The sequence below is a fragment of the Poecilia reticulata genome, linkage group LG12, assembly GCF_000633615.1.
Source record: "Poecilia reticulata strain Guanapo linkage group LG12, Guppy_female_1.0+MT, whole genome shotgun sequence".
Classification (NCBI taxonomy): Eukaryota; Metazoa; Chordata; class Actinopteri; order Cyprinodontiformes; family Poeciliidae; genus Poecilia; species Poecilia reticulata.
Genome location: NC_024342.1, coordinates 4,824,263 through 4,843,954, shown reverse-complemented (window position 1 = coordinate 4,843,954; position 19,692 = coordinate 4,824,263). Strand labels below are relative to the sequence as shown.

Genomic DNA, 19,692 nt, shown 5'->3' with positions numbered 1-19,692 from the left:
ACAGCAGAGGGTGGTGAAGGGTATGGCTATTAGTGTTTACAGTGACAGTAACCCAGCTTCCCACTGGTCACATAGTAAAAAAATCCACTAAAGGACATTTTTAAAAATAATGCACAACTCTTAAAGTTGTAACATTTTAGCTGCTCATCCAAAGTCATGAGTGAAAAAAAAAGCGAGATGAGTGGAAAGCGCTTGCCATGTGTGAGACCTCGCTCTGGGTGCGAGCTAGGAAACATAGCCACAACGATGACACGATGGGCAGCGTGTGGAACAAAATGTACACAGCCAATAAAGCAGACTCCCTTCCAGGGCCTCTCGGCACGTGCAGCCGGATAGTAACGGCTCAATGTAAAACAGATGCGAGCGCAGGAGCTGCAAAATAAACACCGCCACAATAATCGCCAACAAAAGGACTCGAAAGCAGCCTTGTTAATGACAGACGGCGTGGTGACTGGGCTGAGCGCGTTGTGTTCCTGGGGAACCGTGCGCGGGAGGCACGTGCACAGGGAGTGGTTTGGAGGTGAAGCAGAGAGCATGAATGGGGGTAGGGGGATTACATCAGCAACCATTAAAAAAAGAAAAAAAATTTTTAAAAATCTAGTCAAGAAAAAGTAGAGTGCATTACATCAGTGTTTGGGTATTGCAAGTTGGACAGCGCAACCTATTTCTATCTTCATCGCCATCTTGTTGCCGATTCTGCTCGCTTTGACCCCTTTGACCTGAGTGACAGAACGACCTGAAGCCAAATATCTCGACATTAAAACCGCCTCGTGATTTGGAGTCTGCTGAACTGGTTTTTATGCAAAGCAAGAGGCTCCGACACAAACGGGTAGAAGTCGGCGTTCCCTCCTTATGAACACAGCGGCTGCGGGTCTCGACACCGCGGCTCGAACGGGAGACGTGTCAAACAGTCTTTAAATAGAGGTGACACCACTCCCCATGATGGAGTGCTGGGATTACGACATGCGTGCTGTCATGGTGGTCTCTATCTCATTTGGTTAAAATAGGAAGGATCAGATGCACACACACACATGGAAGTGTTTATCAAGCAGCTGGAACTTCTTAAAGGTGGAAAAGAGGAGACATTAGGTTGCTTAGCCGTTTTGGAGCATTTCTTTTGAATGAACATAAAAGGTTTTTAGACTTGGACCTAAAATAAAATGCTCTTTAAAACTTAATAGAGGCAAGCAAAGAGAATAAATTCCTCAGAAGAAGATGCTGGTTCACGTGGTTAAAAACTGGATTTGGTTTGGTAACAAGCACCAGAATGTGGAGCTCATGGAATCCAAGACAATCCTGATTGGTTTAAACCCAACAATAGATTAATAATGACAGCTGCTGTAATCAGGGAGACAATTTACTTCGATCCAGGTCACAGAACTAATTAATTTGAATATTACGCCATGTGACATTTTTAAATTGGGGTCGAATTTGCCTCACAGATGAAGGCAAACCCGGCAGGTGGGATCGGGGGACCAAAGGGATAACCGTTGCCGTGTGACAATGCAGGCTGTGTGAAGCGGTAATTGGAGCCCGACTGCGGCGCGATCTGCCTCAGACGCGTTGGGAGTATCGCCACATTTCTAATTCATGGCCACCCTCTGACCTTCCAGGCAACAGGACACCCACAGCGTGCAAGTTCGTCCTGCAGGTTACCACGGTTCACTAGGCACCCATCAGGAGATCTTCAATTCAAATGAGCAGCTCCTCTTTCATTCACAGATTGGGATACAACCACTTCAGCTTTGTCATGTCATAACCACAAACGTTCATGTTTTTTTCCCCCCACTGTTGTACACCAAAGCAAAGTAATGGCTTATTATTAAGGGAAAAAACTTGCATTCGGTTCCCAGGAATTAATACTCTGCAGAATCACTTTCTGCTCAGATCTGAACTATCTATGTAGCTGCATTTCCATAAAATTGCACAAACTGGAATTGCAAAATATTTTATTTGCTGCTTGGAAACATTCCAATAAAATAAAATAAAAAAAATAAAAAAAACTGAAGTTTTTTACAAAAAAGGTTTCTGTGCTAGTATGAGGTTGTTGTTTTTTGGGCTGCATCAAAATAAATGTATTTCACAAAACCGCAATGGAATCACTTTTGTATAACACGAGTGGTGATCAACAACTGGATGTTACTTCTGGCAGAAAAGACAAAGACGACAACAGGAAATGGCAGGAGGACAACGGCCCGGGATATATTTTAATAAACAAGCGGCAACAAATATTTTCAAGTGTGATTTTTAATTGAGTTTTTCATTTAATGGAAACACAGCAGTTGCAAAATTGTGTTTATTGACATTAGCAGAATATTGAATATTGTAACCTGACACATAGCCAAGTCAGGCATGTGAACATTTATTTTCGGGTCTTGCTGCAGATTTCTGAATGAGATTTTGGTCTGGATTTTGACTGGGCTTGTTTTTGTTTCGTTGAACCACCACTTCTAAGCTTCTTTGCCTTCTAAAGAAAAGCATCCTGATAAATCATCCTGATAAATTGGATAATTTCCCCAATTTTGGGAGCTCAGAAATCAGCTAATGCCAACATGTGAAACCGATCTTATGTACTGCTACCTACTTTTTCACTACGTTTAGAGACTTCTCAGCCAAAAAAAATTGTAATCAGCAGGTCAGGTGACTTTAAAGAAACATGACTTTGAAATTTTTATAAAATCTGTAGCTGGTCAGAAAACTGCAGTTGGTGCACCTCTAATCCACAAATCAGGTACAAAACTTCAAGGCACAGAGCAGAAAGAAGAGATACTCGGCGTAAACGGCTCATTCTTCCAGCTTAGCTTGCAATTTGAAGCACTCGTGTTTTTACAACAGTCTCACACATCCCTCCAGTATTTACATTCACACCAACAAAGGAGGTCAGGCGAGGCTGCCGTTCCAGTCAGAAACTGATCCCCGACTGCTCTTTCAGCAGCAACGCCAAGCACAATGCAAACTGCATGTAAATGAAAATGTGTACCAAATTCCCTACTCCTTCCTTTTCCCTCAGGAGTTAAAGATGGAGAGGGAGGGGGAAAAAAACTACTTCCTGGGTGAGGCTACAACACAAATTTGTTTGCATACAGCTTTGTTTTTAGTCGTTGGATCGCCCTGAGGGAAGCAGGTGGCAGAGCTGGGGGGAAAATAAAACAAACAAAAAAAAAACTGGCATCCAGCAGATTTTCCATCTATGAAAACAAAAATGGTGAAGAAATCCTGAAAATAGAGAGAGAAAGAGAAATTCCTTGAATCGTGTTATGCGTTTAAACAAAGAGCCTATCAGTTTTATTTATTCCACTCTTATTTTACAGTAATGTAGCCTATAACTAATCACTTAATTAAGATTCAAAATAATAAATTAAAAATAGCCTACACGTGATACATGTGTGTTAAACCTCTAACTGATTAAACTACAGGTTTTTTACAGGTAGCCAATCAGAGCCGTGCTTTTAATTAACAATTAAAGCACTTAGAAGAGAGTTCTGACAACAGGATGAACCCATTCAACTCCATAGAGCTGATATTAATAAACACAGTTCTCCTGTTCCACACAGATCAACACTCTGACTCACCGGTGAGCTAGAAATACTTTCTAGAGCTCTAAAAGAAAAGCAAGAAAACATCAAGCAATTTCTTAAACTGTAGTCGGTCTTCTTAGCAAATTCACCGACGAGGAAAGGTGAAATTTAAAACTGATTTCTGCTCTACGGACATTTTACATTTTGAGAGAGACTGTAAATTCTGTATTTAGATCAGGAACCACCCCAGAACCTAAATTCCATCATAATAGAGGGTCATAAACACACCCACAAACACACAGTTGTTTGTGTTGGTTGGTGAAGCCATGCAGGATCAGCATGCTGAGTAAGGAATGCAGTTTAGAGAATGAGAAGCACTGTTCATTGGGGGGTGCGCTGATTGCAGTTTTCTGGCCGATCACAATCTTTAAAAAGCCTGACCTGACCTTTTTTTTTTTCCAGGTGTTGTAAGGTCACAATGGCACCTTCGATGTTTCAATCTTATTTTATTGAAAAGTGCCAAACAATACCTGTGAAACAATCCAAACTTGTTTAAACCGAACGAGGTGGTGCTCTCAAATATACGTGGAAGATTTTGCGCATTACTGTCCATGCTATTAAATTAATGAACAACAAAAAGTCCTTTAATTATTTTATTTTTCATATTATGAAGGGGCTCCATTATGTTTTCCGGTCACAAAGTGTCATTTTAAAGCACAATCAAGTAACTATGTCACCATAAGTTGTTATAGAAAATGCCATATATTTCAAATGTGACTTTAAAGAAACATGACTTTGAAATTTAACGCCTTGAAATTGGGCTTGTGTCTCTTTAAAAACTCCTGCTCTTTCTGTAGCTCCGCCTTCAGAAAGTCATCAAAACATGGCTCCTCTATTAACACTTTAACATTTTTACCAGCATTTCACAGAGAGCCAGCTCCTATAATGAGATCAGCTGATGTTCAGTTCTACCAGGTGTTTGCCAATTGCTGCTGGCTAGTCTGAAGGAGCTGAGTGGAGTCTTGCTCTGTCAGGTGGAAGCTCAAAAGTTAGGACACTGCAGATCAGAGGAAGAGCTTCGTCCAGGAAGGTGGCCCTCGCTCTCACCAATGGTTGCCATGGGAGATTAAAGCATTTCTCAAACATGCATGAAATAATCAAAGCAACACTCCAGGTATGTTTAGATGAGGGAATAACTTTATAACTTGATGCAAAGCTAAAAAAAGAAGGACATTTTATGCACCACTGCCCCTTTAAAAACAAACTACAGTCTCTTACCAAAAATAAATTGCACAGGAGTATTTTTGCTTTAGCAATGGTTTGATGTACATTGAGGACAAACTAAGAAAACAATTTAAACCACCAACAAAGCGTCCTGAGTTTTAGCTTTCTTGTAGTGCCAAATGCAGCATCTTTTTGGCCATTTAAAAGTAAAAATCTAAAAAAAATAATCTGCATCAGTTTACAGGACCAAGGCTTCATTTATGATTATCATGTCCTAAATGACCAACAATCTGTACTGTGGAAGTTTGAATTGTCTTAGTTAAAAGTCCCTTAAAAACTTTCTTGGAAATGGACCATAATGAGCGGTTTTCCAGTGACACCGACTCACGACTTTCTGATCCCAGGATGACTACTCTACCAATTACACTAAACTAAAGTGGATGTGTTAAATTTTAACACAATACCACTGGACTTGAGAAAAGGACTCCTTCCATCTGGAGCCGACCATAGTGGTTATAGCAGCCAACTTAATGAGCTATGGGTTGTTGGCAGCCACAGTGAGAAATTGTGAAAGGCTAACCATTGACATAAAGCCTGAGACAGCAGCAAAATCATGATTTGTCTTTAAAAACGCACTCCTTCGTATGCTATATATGTGTATCATGTATCAATAAGTTTCCAAAAGCAGGAAAAGATGCACTCTTTTGGTGTAGATAGAATAGCATATTTAGACCTAATGAGTGATGGTAGAGCACATCATCACAGATATAAAGTCCTTACACTGGCTCCCTGTAGCTCAGAGAATAGACTTTAAAATACTTTTGTTAGTTTTTAAATCATTTAATGACATAGCACCAAAATACATTAAAGATCTGTTATTGTGTCAACCTGATCGACCACTCTGGTATTCTGGTTCTAGTCTACTAGAACCAAACATGGACAAGCAACATTCAGTATCTTTGCACCACAAATCTGGAGCTTCCAGAAAACAGCTGAAACACAGTTCCTTTAATCCGGCGCTCAGGAGGAGCGTGGCAAATGCCATGGTTGGACAGCGGGGAAACAGAGTTCAGGAGGGAGATTGTCCTGTCAGACCATCAGTTCCCAGAACCACGCAAAGAAAATCTTGTAGAAGCACACATGGGGTCAGTGTGACCTCTTTGGACCACAACAGAGTAAAAAGCTCATGGGGTCCAAATGGCCACATCTCTTAAGACTGTGGGAAAGTTAAACTAAAGGCTAAAAACCCACCTGTTTAGAGTTACTTTTGATTAGCAGCAAGTGGAACATTTAAATTGAATGTTTATCGCTTGTTTCACAATTGATGACTGTAGGATGTTTTTATGATATAGATCTGCCCTGTTGCTGAAATGTGCTATACAAATAAACTTGAATTGAAATTGAATGGAAAGTGTAAGCTTTTGTTCTCCTGTTGCTTATTTGAGAGGTGCCAATATTTAAAGTTCAAAATTAAATTCAGCACACATCAGTTTTGCAACTGTCTAACAATTGTCCAGAAGTAGGGCATTGACCTACTGACCGGTAGGACAGGTTTTATCGAGGATCACCTCTGAAGTTCACTAGATTCTCTCTTCAAGCCTCTGATGAAGAAAGGCAACAAAGAGAGCAGAGGAAGAGTGCTGAGGCTGCAGAATTACCGAGTGGTTTAGTGGCCGCTGTAATAATACTTATACTGGTGGTTAATCTGCTCTAGGCAAGGGGGGGAAAAAAAGCCTCTCTAGCTGATCCTCTACCCTCCATCCTGCCATCATCTTCATCATCACCACGGCAGCTTCATAAGCCTCAGCATGTACCAGTAATGTGATGGCAGTGGGCTTATGCGTGGATGCTCATTGGAGGAGGGTCGCCTTGCTCTAACCAAACCCACAGAACCCGTTTCTTTTACCGTGTGGTCCACTGATTTATGAAGGCCCGCCTGACGGGAGGCAAATTGTCTTCAAGGGCAAATGAGTAATCCGGCTACATGGAGGTCTAAACCTGCTTAAAACAAGCTCGAAAAACAGATGGGTATTTGTTTATGTGTGCCTATGTGCAGAATTACCTTAATTTGCTGCCGCCGCAGCGTTGCCACTTCCCTGATGTCCCTGAAGGGCTGCAGCAGGTAGTGGTACAGCTGAGTCGTCGCCTCCAGCAGCTCGCCGTACGCCTCGTCCTCCTCGGGGTACACCTGCAGCAGCTCCACCATGCTGTCCATGGTCTTGTGCTTGTCCAACACCTGGGACAAAGCACATGGGACGGAGGCTTGAAAAGTGGACCACCCTCAATGTTGAAAAATGGTTTGAATTAATTAAAAAAGTGCATTTGGAGAGTTGTAAGTTGGCTTCAACCTAACTTGGCTCCCATCTAACTGATGCCTCACAGCAAAGTTAGAGCAACAAGTTATGCAAGCAGGTTTAAAATAATTCACTTTTTAAATTTTACAATCAAGTTCCTACAATCAAGTTCCTAAAGCTCCATCCTACGATGGAGCTTTAGGGTTATACTAAGGAAAAAGAAAAAATTAAATGACAAAATTACAAGAAGTCATATTACAAGAATAACATAATATTATGAGGCTTAAGTCATAGCATTATACAAAATAACATTACAAGAATAAAGTTGTATGAGAATCATAAGGACAAAGTCATTATAATATAAGAAAAGTCATATTTCAAGAATAAAGTCATACGAAGACTTTATTTCCATAATACTATGACTTTATTGCCATTATTTCAACTTTATTCTTGTGTTATTATTCCTATACAACTTTATTCTCGTAATGTTATGACTATCTTCTATAATCGTAGAATAAATAGCTGACTTTATCCTTTATTTTTGTCATTATCAATTTTTTTATTGTTTTTTTTTTGTCCAGACACAAGGGTACAGACAATGTACCTTTATTTATATGTATGCTCAATAAAGTTTTCTTTAGTTTTTTCATATTCCTTTGATGTAGAACATGAAGCTGAAGTCCATGTTTGGAGGAAAGTGTAAATTTCTCACTCACCTGCTTCTTATACAAGGGGTTTACATTCAGCATATCAACCAGGATCACTGATTACTACACATTCTGGGCGATTATTCCCCTAGATTACATTTGGCCACATTTCCATTCCAGACATTTTCTGAACTATATATAGTGCTTTAACTCACTGCCCTCTTAGTGATCATCTGAGCTGCATTAGTGGCTTTAGGACAAACATGTTTACTCAGCCTTTACTCTGATTAATACACCGCCATGTAAACGGCATTTCTTGATTACTGTAACTGAAATGAGATCATTATCAGGGTAAAAAAAAAGGAGACTTCAGACTCACTCGATAACATTAATAACACCAATATGACAGTTTCTACATCATCCTGCAATGCATGCTGTTGTTATTAAAATGTGTGAACACTTCATTATCTTTAGACATTTTTACTCATGAAATCCTCAACACCAGGGCCGGGTTTAGGAGGATGTGGGCCACTGGGCTACAGAGTTAAAGGGGGTTTTGGGGACTTACCCAAGAGAGTTTAATTTAACCATAGTAGACTGAGGGCTAAGTATGCACAAACTTGAAGATTTTTAGGATTTGTAAACAGGAAAGTTTAATTTTCTAATATGATCTTTATACAAGTTGTTTTGTAAATTACTTGTAAACATAAAGCGGTTTCTTGAAATGGTTTCATTCCACAAAAAAATACTGAAAATGATCCAAAACATTATTGTATTACACGTGGCAAATTGATGGAGAGCGGACTGAAGACGACATAAAACGTAGCTAGTGCTACATCTAACATTCTTGTAGTCAAGGGTAACGCTACAGTTAAAAAGTTGCTCTTATCCACCGTCACATGCCAAGCCCCTCCCTCTCCTGAAACACAACCACCAAAAAATATGGACATAAACATTTATTAATATCAGCCCAGTTCTGCTTATCGGACCCTTACCAATATGTTAAAAAATTATGAACGTCCGTTAGTACCAGTGTAGATGCAAATATATATCATGCTTCACTAATCAAACCACCTTGCATTTCAGAGAAAACAAACTGGCAAATAAAATAAACATTATGATTCGGGATCAAACTTATTAAAGTATTGCATTCCAACCTTTTAGTTGAGGAATTAGATTAAAGCTGCAGTATGCTGCAGGGCGAGAGTGAGAGTGATTGACAGCGCTAACACCCTCCTCCTGGCTCTGATTGGTTGTTTCTGACCGAGTAGAATATTTCTGCAAAAGTACTGGGAGCAGTGGGAGAAGGCAGAAGAGATCATTTTACATGAATGAGCATTTGAACAAATATGTAAAAAAAAAAAAGAAAAGTTTTTTATAAAAGTTTAATACTGCAGCTTTAAGTTACAGCAGGAACACGTTCAGTTAAGTGCCAATTTTCAGCAAGTTACGTGTTCATAGAGTGGTTTACCTTACTTTGTTATATGTTCTTTGGAGCTTGTATTTTTCTACCCACTTTAATCCATTTTATAACAGATAAACTCTAACCCTAATTTTTTTTAAATTATTATTTAAAAAGTTGCTTTAAATTGGCTCCAATTTGAACAAAATGCAGTCTGAAACAATGGCTACCTCAAAGCTCAAGGCAAGGAAGAAAAAAAATCTCTCAACAAGCACAAAGACTCAGCCTGGGAGGATTTGTAAGTGCATGCTCATTAATGTGTAGCCAGGAATGATATCACAAAACACATTGTTGAGTAAAAATCCCCCCCCCCCCCAAAAAAAACCCGACTGATCCTGACTGCTACTGATTCATACCATATGTCCAACAGTCCACACACTGTTCATTGTTCTTAAAAACGCCACTAAGTCGAGCTTTTGTTTAGAGCTCTCTCAGAAACCAGCTTCTTTGATTCAAACTGCCTAACACATATCCTCTACTTCAGACGCGACACTGAATGTACCACCGCCCAACAATCATCTGAAGAGGCGAATAAACCGCTCCTCTATCTGACACAGATATGAATGATGACTTTTATATAAACTCTGAGCTAATTTTCCTAAGCCCCTCTACACTGTGACATACACTGCCTGATTCAGCTCCAACACTGCCCCTACTGTTTACCTTGGCCCTGTGTTTCCCTGGCAACCGCTGACCAGCCCCACACCCCGCTAGCCAGGAAACCCCCGGAGCTAAATGAGCCAAAAAGTCACACAGGATAGGATTTGCAAAAAGTATACTTTTAAAGTGTTATTACATCATTAGGATCAATATGAAATATGAGTACAAAGACTAGAAAAGTGATGAATAAGTTATTGTTCCACTTCACTTCAACAGCATAGAGACGTGATGCCTACAAAACGAGAAAAAAAAAAAAAGCGTAATTAGCTAACTCAAAGCTCATGAGCTCAAAGTTAATGAGGCTCACTTGCAACAAGTTAGCTGGCAGGTTTGGATTCGTGTTTTAAAAGCACTTTTACGAAGGTACAATTTTACAAGCTAAGTTTAGCATTAAAGGCAACAAAAGCCCTCAGCAAAAGCGCGGAGGACGTAATTAGAAGATCTTCCTCTCGGTGATATACTGGAGCTGCAGACCCTATCATTAAGACCGGTTCCTGTCGGCCATAAATCTGTTCCATCTTACGCCGCAGTAGTTTTCTTCTCTTCGTGCCTTTTAATTGAAATAGAACACAGGAAAGAGAGGCCTTCACTTTCTTTCATGCAGACTGTGAACAGGCCTCCTCAAAGATGGAATGCTTCCTGAAAGATGGTAAATGTAACGACTGTCACCGCTGAATTAACGCGAATATCTGCACAAAATGTAGTTAGTTGATTTATGCGGAAAAAGGAGATGTATTTCCAACTCAGAAACTCAGAACACCGAGCAATTAAACAAATTACTTACAAAGAATTAACGTCCTAAAATGGCTTTTGGAAATCTCGGGTGTAAGTGGGTACCCCAATTTAAATAGGAAAGTTAGAGAAAGGCTCATCTCCGTAAAGTTAACAAGGTAGGTAACAAGGAGATAGGCCATAAACACAACTAAATAAATCTTATCAATTTCAGAATGTTCTGAAAGCCCGTGCAAAGATATGAGAACAAAAGCCATGTAGCAGTAGAGGCAAAGTATGACTGTTTGCTTGTTTCTTCTCTCAACTTTAGACAATATTGCAAAATTCAGCAATATAAATTAAATTACCCAGAAATCACGGCACGGTTTGTTTCAACAAGGAAAACAAAAATGTAGCAATTCTAATTAAATTTCAACTCTATGAAGAGCTGATCCGAACACAGTACGTTTAAGGAAAAGCAGTGGGTCGAATATGGTTCCTTGGGGAATCCCACTTGAGAAGGTAGCTGATGTTGTTGAAACAACCCCGCAGTTTCACGGTCCTTAGTCTGTTAAATCTGATTTAAAACCTCAAGGAAAATATCCCTCCATTGCCAACACATCAATAAACGGGCTAATAAGATCCAAAGTGCCAAAACAGAACTCCCCAAATAATAATGGATGGATTTTAAAGCATCCATTATAATGGATGCTTTAAAATGTTGAAAAGTGCTGATTCTGTGGAATGACTTCACATGCCCAGTAGGCAAAAACCAAATAAATTGTGAACACATAAAATTGAATGCAAGTCTGACAGAATAAAATACACCCGCATTTCCCCAAAGTGACGTTAGCGATGTGAACAAAAGGTCACAGTGAGTGGCTGCGTCATTATACAAAAAGCAATACCAAACCTTCATTCAGGAGACAGACGTTCATACATTTGTGAATTAATGACAATTAGGGATTAGATGTAGAGAAATTTGAAATGCTGTAAAACTGAAATCATCGCCAACTCAGAAACGTATTGTATTTTTATGATACAATACTGATTTAAAGACTAGCTTTTGATTCATAAGGAAATTGTTTTGTAGCCCTGGTGCAATGCAACAAAGTCCTTTGCCCTTCATATAAAGTACTTTGCGAGTCTATGTTCTGTATCTAAAACAACTAATAAAGTTTAGTTTATAAGACTACATTATCACATTTTTTGCACTACATAAAAACCATAAATATCTGAGTACGCCATTAATCTGTAACTATCAGCTTTTAAACGAGAACTTCACTGCTGATAAGCTGTTGGTCTGGGTTTCTTTAGTAACAGGTCAGAGATAACGGGAAACGGTCAAAGTGACTCTGGTCAATGATCAACGGATACACAGAGGGGATGCGTGGTCTTAGACCACCGGTCCGTCCTGTCCCTGATATCAGAGAGCAAGGTCTGGACACTGACACAGTCTGTCAGTGTGATGGTGATAAGACCAGACAGCGCAGCGATTTCATAAAAATAGAAGTATTTTAAGTCGGCAGCTGCTCCAGAGTAACTAACCAATCAGGGGTAAGCTGGTGTTGATTTAAATGTTAAGCAAAAATATCTTAGCAGGAAATATTCTATATTTCCCCTAATATATAACCAGAATGTGTGCTGGTTAATATTGCAGCTCAAATTATGATTACCCAATAAAGCTGGAAAACTGCAGATTGATTTAGGAGATGTGTTGCTAAATTTACGGACATCAACCAGCAGCTCAGTTTAACCAAAGTAAACCAATCTGTCCTCTTTCTTATCCTGTCTCAACAGGATTAGACCCTCCATAGCAGCGGCTCCGGGTCAGAACAGCCTCGCACCGCCTACAGTAAGCGTTTATTAGGAACGGACTTACTGACCTGGAAAACAGAAAAACATGTACAATCCAATAAAATAGAGTAAATATTATCTCTACTGTTGCCGAGTTTCGCTTGACTGTTGTATTGTGCTGCGTTTCTGATGACGGAAACCTGCCAGGATAAAGACACTAGTGTCATAAAAGAAGGCAGCGTCTAATGGATTGCCTACTTTAAAGTAGCATTACGTAAAAATCAACTTTTACTAGCTTTACATGTTATGATGTTATTCCCTCATCAAAAAAACATTGTTTCTTTCATGCATGTTTGAGAAATTATTTAATCTCCCATGCAAAACACCTGGGTGGACCTAGCTCCGCCTTCAAGGACAAAGCTCCTCCTTTGACATGCAGAGTGTAAGCTTCTGAGCTTCAACCTCACAGAGCACTTCTCCACTGCTCAGCTCCTTCAGACTAGACAGCAGCAATTAGCAAACACCTGTTGGAAATGCATATCTGCTGAGCTCATTGAACTACTACTTCTCAGTGAAATCCTGGTAAAGAAATTAAAGGTTTAATAGAGGTGCCATGTTGTCATGACTTCCTAACGGCAGAGTTTCAGAAAGAGCAGAAGTTTCTTAAAGAGACACGGACCCAATTTCAAGAAATTAAATGACAAAGTCAAATTTTTAAAGTCATATTTGATTTGTATAACAACTGAAGGTAGCATAGTTAATTGATTGTGCTATAAAATGTCACTACATGCCTGGAAAATACATTATGCTGCCCCTTTAATAATCAACAAGTGAGTTTATTAAAAGAAAAGAGAATTTCCAAAAAGTGCACCATGTCTATCTGATATCGTCTGTTCAATTTGCTCTTAAATTTGTTAGTTCCATATAAAAACATCTCAACTTCACCTGTGCCATACATTAGAAATTCAACCTGAAACATAAGAGGTATATACATATCTCTTATATTTCATTTTTAACATATACGTATCAGTCCAATAAGTAAACCAGGGGCTGATGTTAATAGCAGATATTTATGTCCTTCTTGTTGCCATTAATGACTAGATATTATCATTATAAAACCAAGAAAAATATGGACAGCAGCAGCACTTATACAACCGTTATAGCAAACTGTGTTCAGTCAGAGGCTTCTTCAGAACCGCTGTAATTCAGACCTCTACAGGAAACCCTTTTGGCCCTCAACCATCTCCATCTAGAATGACTTTTCAAAGAAAATTGCATGAGCAATAACATTTCTATCAGCTGTAACATGTTAACATCAGATATCAATACCAGCCCAAAAATCAGAGGTCATCCCTCTGATGACGAAATGGGTTTGAGGTTAAAAAATGCAAATATAGAAGTTGCCAAGAGAACTCACACGACACATCATGAGATCAAGGAATGAGGACAACAATAAAACAACTGATCAACAAATGTGATCCATCTGGAATGATCACTTTTTGGTAATTTTCTAACAAAAATGCAACTGAAAAGCAGCTGTAGAAGTCATACATCGTATAGGAACTGTCTGCTTCTTAATGCAGGTTAAGCCTATCAGAGAAAATGACCTGATAAAACAAGTCACAGTCTGCTTTAAAAAAAGGTCAGTCAGAAAAGTGGCGTCGCATATAAACCTAAAAGTGAGTCACTTCATCATCGCGCAAGTTATTTTGGGCCTGGCCGAGCCCTCACACAGCTGTTTGTGAATCAAACAGTTGAACAAAGCCAGGATGATAAAAGACTTGCAGTTGGCTTCGTTTCTGCCCCCCGCCCGCTCATCTCTACCCCCCACGGACCATCTTTATAACTGGGTTGTTACCTGGCTTTCACAGACTCTTGTAAAACTACTTCACATTTTGTTCTGGTACAAGCAGAAACCTAATTAATCGTGTTTGGTCATTTTGTGCAATGCAACCAGGTAGATAATTGTGAAAAGGAAGATTTAAAATCCAAGGTCTGTAAAGTGTGTTTTTTTTTTATCTGAAAAGTGTGGGGTGCATATGTATTCAGCGTTCTTCAAAGAATGGAATGGACGCGAGAAACGTGGTGGTGGCTTCACAGTTTCTTGTGTTTGTGAGTTTTAATTCAGTTTGTCATATTCAAAATATTTTAAAAAGTATTTGCTTGAATATTTATGACTATGTCATATTTTTATACAACATTAGATACTTTAAAAAATCCAAATAAACAATTAAATTACTTTTTAAAAATAAAAAAACAAGCACTTTATTAAATACAATAACCATATTTTAGTTTATGTTTGATTATTTCTAGCAAAGGATTCATTTGTAACTAGAAAATATTTCTCGCATCAATATGTGAAAAACTGTAGAACATATAGCTGATCAAACAGAGACAGACAGACAGACAGACATTTTATGCTACTTGAGGAATTCTATGAAGAACATTTTTAAAGGCAAAATTATTTTTTATCTTAAATGGAAAATGCATATGTATTTTTACACAATTTTGGTTCAATTAAAGCTCTGAGCATATAGTTCTTTCAGCACACTGGCGTTTCAGAGTCTGCCTACTCCAGTTAACGATTAATCGATGACTAAATTAGTTGACGATTATCACAATAATGGAGTCATCACGATTAATCTAATTAATCGTTTCAGCCCCAGTGTAAAACATGCAAATGTTAGAGGTTGATACAATAATCACAACTAAGCCAATCTGAAGCCCGCTAGCATATTGTCCAAGGCGCTGGACAAATGTCCTGTCTGGCCCACAAAGTTTTCGCTAACTCTGAATTATGATGCTGCGTGTTTTTAGTTATACGGGATAACGGCGATGACAGAGCCAACAGCTGCGGTGGATGACACATCCCTGCGTAACTCCACCTCCATTTGTTCTCCCTATGTTTCTATGCAACTTCCTTGTTACAATTCAGCCTGGAGAGGGATGTCTGGCCAGAGCAGATCATATTACTGCTCCGTGTGTGTGCTGCTGCAACAGATGGTAGACTATGCAAAGAGGGAGGGGGTGAGGGTGGGTGTCCGGAGAACAGGAGGCTCAATTATGATCTTATAAACACTGACAATAAATGGCACATATATGAGTTTTGACATAATTAAAATCACCTTTAATGATTATGTGTTTTTTATTATTAAGAATAAAATCTATGAGAAAAATAATCCCTTTACCTCCTGCATCCGCCTTTTAGCCGCCTCCAGCGCAACTTCGTAGCCTTTCTGCCTCAGCTCGCTCAGGCTCTCGTAATACTTCTCCGTGTCGTCGCCCTCGGAGAAAAGCACCTGGGAGAGGATCTTCCAGCCGCAGGTGTCCAGGGCGTGACCCAGATACACCTGCAGCTGGTAGCACAGCGCGTCCGTCTCCCGCTGCGACATCCCCGGGGCGCCGAACAGCACCGTCCACACGCCGGACTGCTCCTCCGGGAACGGGGGCAAGCAGGGCTCCAGATCCGAGTTGACGGCGCATAGCTGCTGGTGGGCCGCCCGCAGGTCCTGGAAGGAGAACAGGCCGGCCCAGCTGAAGTCCTCGCGGAGGCTGAGCTCACCGTCTCCCGGGTCTGCGTCCTCGGGAGACGAAGGGACGTCCAGGATCTCCATGTCCGTCTCCTTCGGTGTAACAATATTCCAGGACCCTAACGTGAGGCTGACGCACTCGATCGCCTTCAAGCCATCGTCGTTTACAGTCTTTTTGTCTCCGGCTCTGGTGTTTGTTGTGGGGTTTCCTGTCGGGACAGAGTGCGGTCTAACTTCACCAGCTTGACAGGCTTCGTCTTTCTTCGCTTTGGCCGAACTTTTAGCAGCAGCAGCGGGGACAGGAAGCGCAGCCGCGGGGCTACAATCCAAGTCCAGAAAAGTGCTCCGTCTCTGGACGGTTCTGTTGTGGCAGGTTATGGCGAACTTTCCCTCGATATCGTTCCAGGCCACGATGAAAACAAATTTATGCCTCTCTTTCTCGTCGAACACTCTGGGTCGGACTGACACCCATCCGGACTCCAAATTATCCTCCATGGCGAATGACATCTCATCCGGCCACTGAATGCACAGATTGAGGTTGTTCGGAAATAAAAGAAAAATTCTGAAGTCGAGGCTAAAGGCTACTGCTAGTTGACGACAGCGACAGAGGGAGTGGGGGATCCCTATCAGCGAGATTTAGCCTTGGAACAACAAAGGCTCTCCAGTTTAGTAAACCAGCTGTGTGCGTGAGCGCAGCGAAAACGCAGTCAACAATGTTCTCCCACCGAGCTCAAGGATTTGCGGTTCAGACATTAAGTTCAAGCGACCAAACGCGTTCCCAGACCTCGGTCTTTAAACGAGCAAAAACTCGGCGTCGTGTTGCCGCACATAACGCCGGTTGCCATAAACACCTGGCCGCTCACCTGGCCGAAGCTCGCGCTCACAGTACGCTTCTTTGTCCGTTCAGACAATACGGTCGCGCGACTCGGCTCTGCTCTCCGTGTCACGTGTGAGCTTCTGTTTACAAGCACAAGGTGCGTGCGCGTTTGTCAAATCCGGGGAGGGACTTAACACTCCGCATGCTATGTTCAGTGTCCACGATTTCATCGGGAAAAAACACATTTATTTATATTTTTAAAGTGTAACTTCAATTACAAAACGTATACTGTCAATCAAATTGTTTTATTTTACTTACTCTCTATGGCTCTTTTAGAATTGTCTAATCTTATTTTGTTTTCCATCTTATGTTTTACATTTTGACATGTACCCTACTCCAAGCAGAGAATTTTTGTCAGACTGGTGAGCCCACTTCTCTGTGTCAGGGCAAACAAATCACCATGATGTACTAATTTTTATAAACTCAAATGCACCACAGACCTTATATATATTAACTCTAAATAGGGTAAACAGAAACATTTTGTAAAAGGTTTAGTCAAAGGTGTGGAATACACTTTTTACCACTGTTTGGGGCTATCCCATGTACCATGAAGGCATCATATGTTATGCCTTTTCTTATTTATGCTTAATTAAATATTTAACAAAGATAACACTACAAATACTGCCAATATTTTCTATATTATTTTATGTAATTTACCTAAATATTCTTTAATATGCCTCAATCCCAGTCGGACTTTGTTAAACCTCTTTTTCTCCTTCTGCCGACGTGCACGAGGAGCATAAACATCTACACGTGGGCAAATCCGTGACGCAACCACGTACAGCACGTACTGTAAGCAGAAAAAAATGCATATAGCAAGCAGAGTGGATCAAAAGACCTTTGACGATGTTTAAGCAAAAGTCAAATGTAAGCGTTTTATTATTATTCACGTATGTTTTACGTGAATAAAACATACGTTTTATTCACGTTTTATTCTTTTTTGTGTTGTTAATTTTGACGTCTGTGCTTTCTGATCTGTTTGTTGTTCAAAATGTTATCTATTCAATCTGTTCATAGTTTGTTGTTGCTGTTGTTTTGTTGTTCAAACCTAGAGGCTATTACCATATTTTGTTTTATATGTTCAATATAATTTATTTAAAATGTAAACGTCTGTATTTTGTCATACATGAACACGAGTTACACTACTTTAGTCTTTATGCTCAATTATCTTCTGCTTTTATGATCACAAATACACTAGAGCAGTGGTTCTTAACTTTTTTTGACGTACCGAACCCACCAATTTCATATGCGCATTCACTGAACCCTTCTGTAGTGATAAATAAAATATGATTTCCCCCAAAATTCAAGACATAGGTGACCCAATTAGAGTTTAGTTGTGTCACCCCATGATCACTCAGTCTTCTTAAAAGATAGAGTCTCTGAGAACAGTTTTTCAAAATATAGTCAGTGTTTTCAGTTGAGCTGACTGTCCAGGAACGACTCAAGGTATTTAAAATTTGCCACAGTTTCAACAGGTTGGCCATCAAGAGAAACTGGAACCACTTTAAGGTCTTGTTTAGATCATTTAATTAGCTCTACATTCTTAAGAGAATGAAAAATTTCTAATAAATAATAAAGACTTTGCCGTATTCTGATTTAGTAATGTAATTATATTAGTTGTGTTATCACCGCCACGTCACTAGAGGCAGTAGCAACCCTGAAAAGATGAGACTAAGGAGCAGATTTAGAAGTACACCGAAAGCTACAGAATTTGGTAAAAACTGTGAGCTTTGCTGAAGTAATTAAAGACAMAAGTTCAAATCCCTGCTGAGAGTGGAGCTCCTTCAATCAGGGCTCCTCCGCAGCCCTGATTGGCTAAGCAATGTAACGTGATCCTCTGCAGCAAGTGAYGGCAAAGCGGGGCGTCATCACGACTTTACACAAGTGTGTCTTTACCTCCGCGGCAGAGGCTCCACCGAACCCCAGGGGTTCGATCGAACCCAGATTAAGAACCACTGAACTAGAGGAACGATGAAAATGTTTGCAGTGAAGATGTAAATTTGTGCATTTTGTTCTTTTAGTTTTATATTCAGCCAAGCTTTTGCTCCTATTTAAATAATGTTTTAATGAAAATTGCTGTATAAAGAAATCTATTGTTGGGAAGTTGTAGACATGCTGTAATGATATAAAATTGTCATATAGTTGTCTAAATTATTATTATTTTTTTTAAATAATAATAATTTACATTTACATTTTTACTCAAGGTATGTTTGAGTGCCTTGACTGAAGATAAATTGATTATCTGATTGTGCGAGTGGAAAAACTCAAGTTGTTTCCACGAGGTAAAATGTGTTTGGATACCAACTGGGGGGAAAATAGCATGTTTTCCAGCATGAAAACCCTTTTAATAGAAAAACACTCCATGCCATGTTATTTGCAGACCCAGAACTCTACATGAATAAACAGAAAATCAAAAACTCCCTCAGGACAGCCAAGTTTTAAAACATGCCCACATAGTGAGAGCGAGCATCTTAGCTTCACTAATTGTTCTCTTTTTGGAAAAAGGGATTTTACTCTTCAAGTTCTCTTTAACTCTGGTGTGGGACCTAATGTAGGGTTTTAATCTCAACACAAAGACACTTGAACACATCTTAATTTACGAAAAAGATCAACCTTTTTCCCCATTTCTTCTTAAACTGTTCAGGTGGTAAACAGAGTCCAGAATAGTGAGAGATAATATTTATGTTTTGGTCTTTACAGAAATCTACAGATCACTTCTCTACAAAGATATCACTATGTTGTCCTTTTCACTGAAATCTCCCAAGTTTCTTGAACCAATAAAATTATTTATAAGAAGCAACAACAATTTTATTTTGAAACTTTTATATTCAAATATTTTTTTGCCACCCATTTGCTTTGAACTTCCCAATTTTGGGTCTTCATTGTAAAAACCTTGGACACAACTGATACAATTTATTGGGATTTTATACAATAGATTCACACAAAGTAGGCCATTGTTGTAAACTGTACAG

The 19,692-nt window shown here is 39.6% G+C and overlaps 1 protein-coding gene across 1 annotated transcript in view; it reads right to left on the bottom strand.

Moving 5' to 3' along the window:
• The window catches only part of jmy (junction mediating and regulatory protein, p53 cofactor), a 28,513-nt gene extending 10,907 nt beyond the window's left edge, over positions 1 to 17,606 (bottom strand). The window contains exons 1-2 of the mRNA XM_008423425.2: positions 15,502 to 17,606; positions 6,805 to 6,978 (exon numbers count right to left, since the gene is read on the bottom strand). Of these exons, the coding sequence (XP_008421647.1) occupies positions 6,805 to 6,978; positions 15,502 to 16,350 (1,023 nt within the window). The 5' untranslated portion in view covers positions 16,351 to 17,606. The remainder of the gene's footprint in view (positions 1 to 6,804; positions 6,979 to 15,501) is intronic.
• Between the last annotated feature and the right edge of the window lie 2,086 nt (positions 17,607 to 19,692).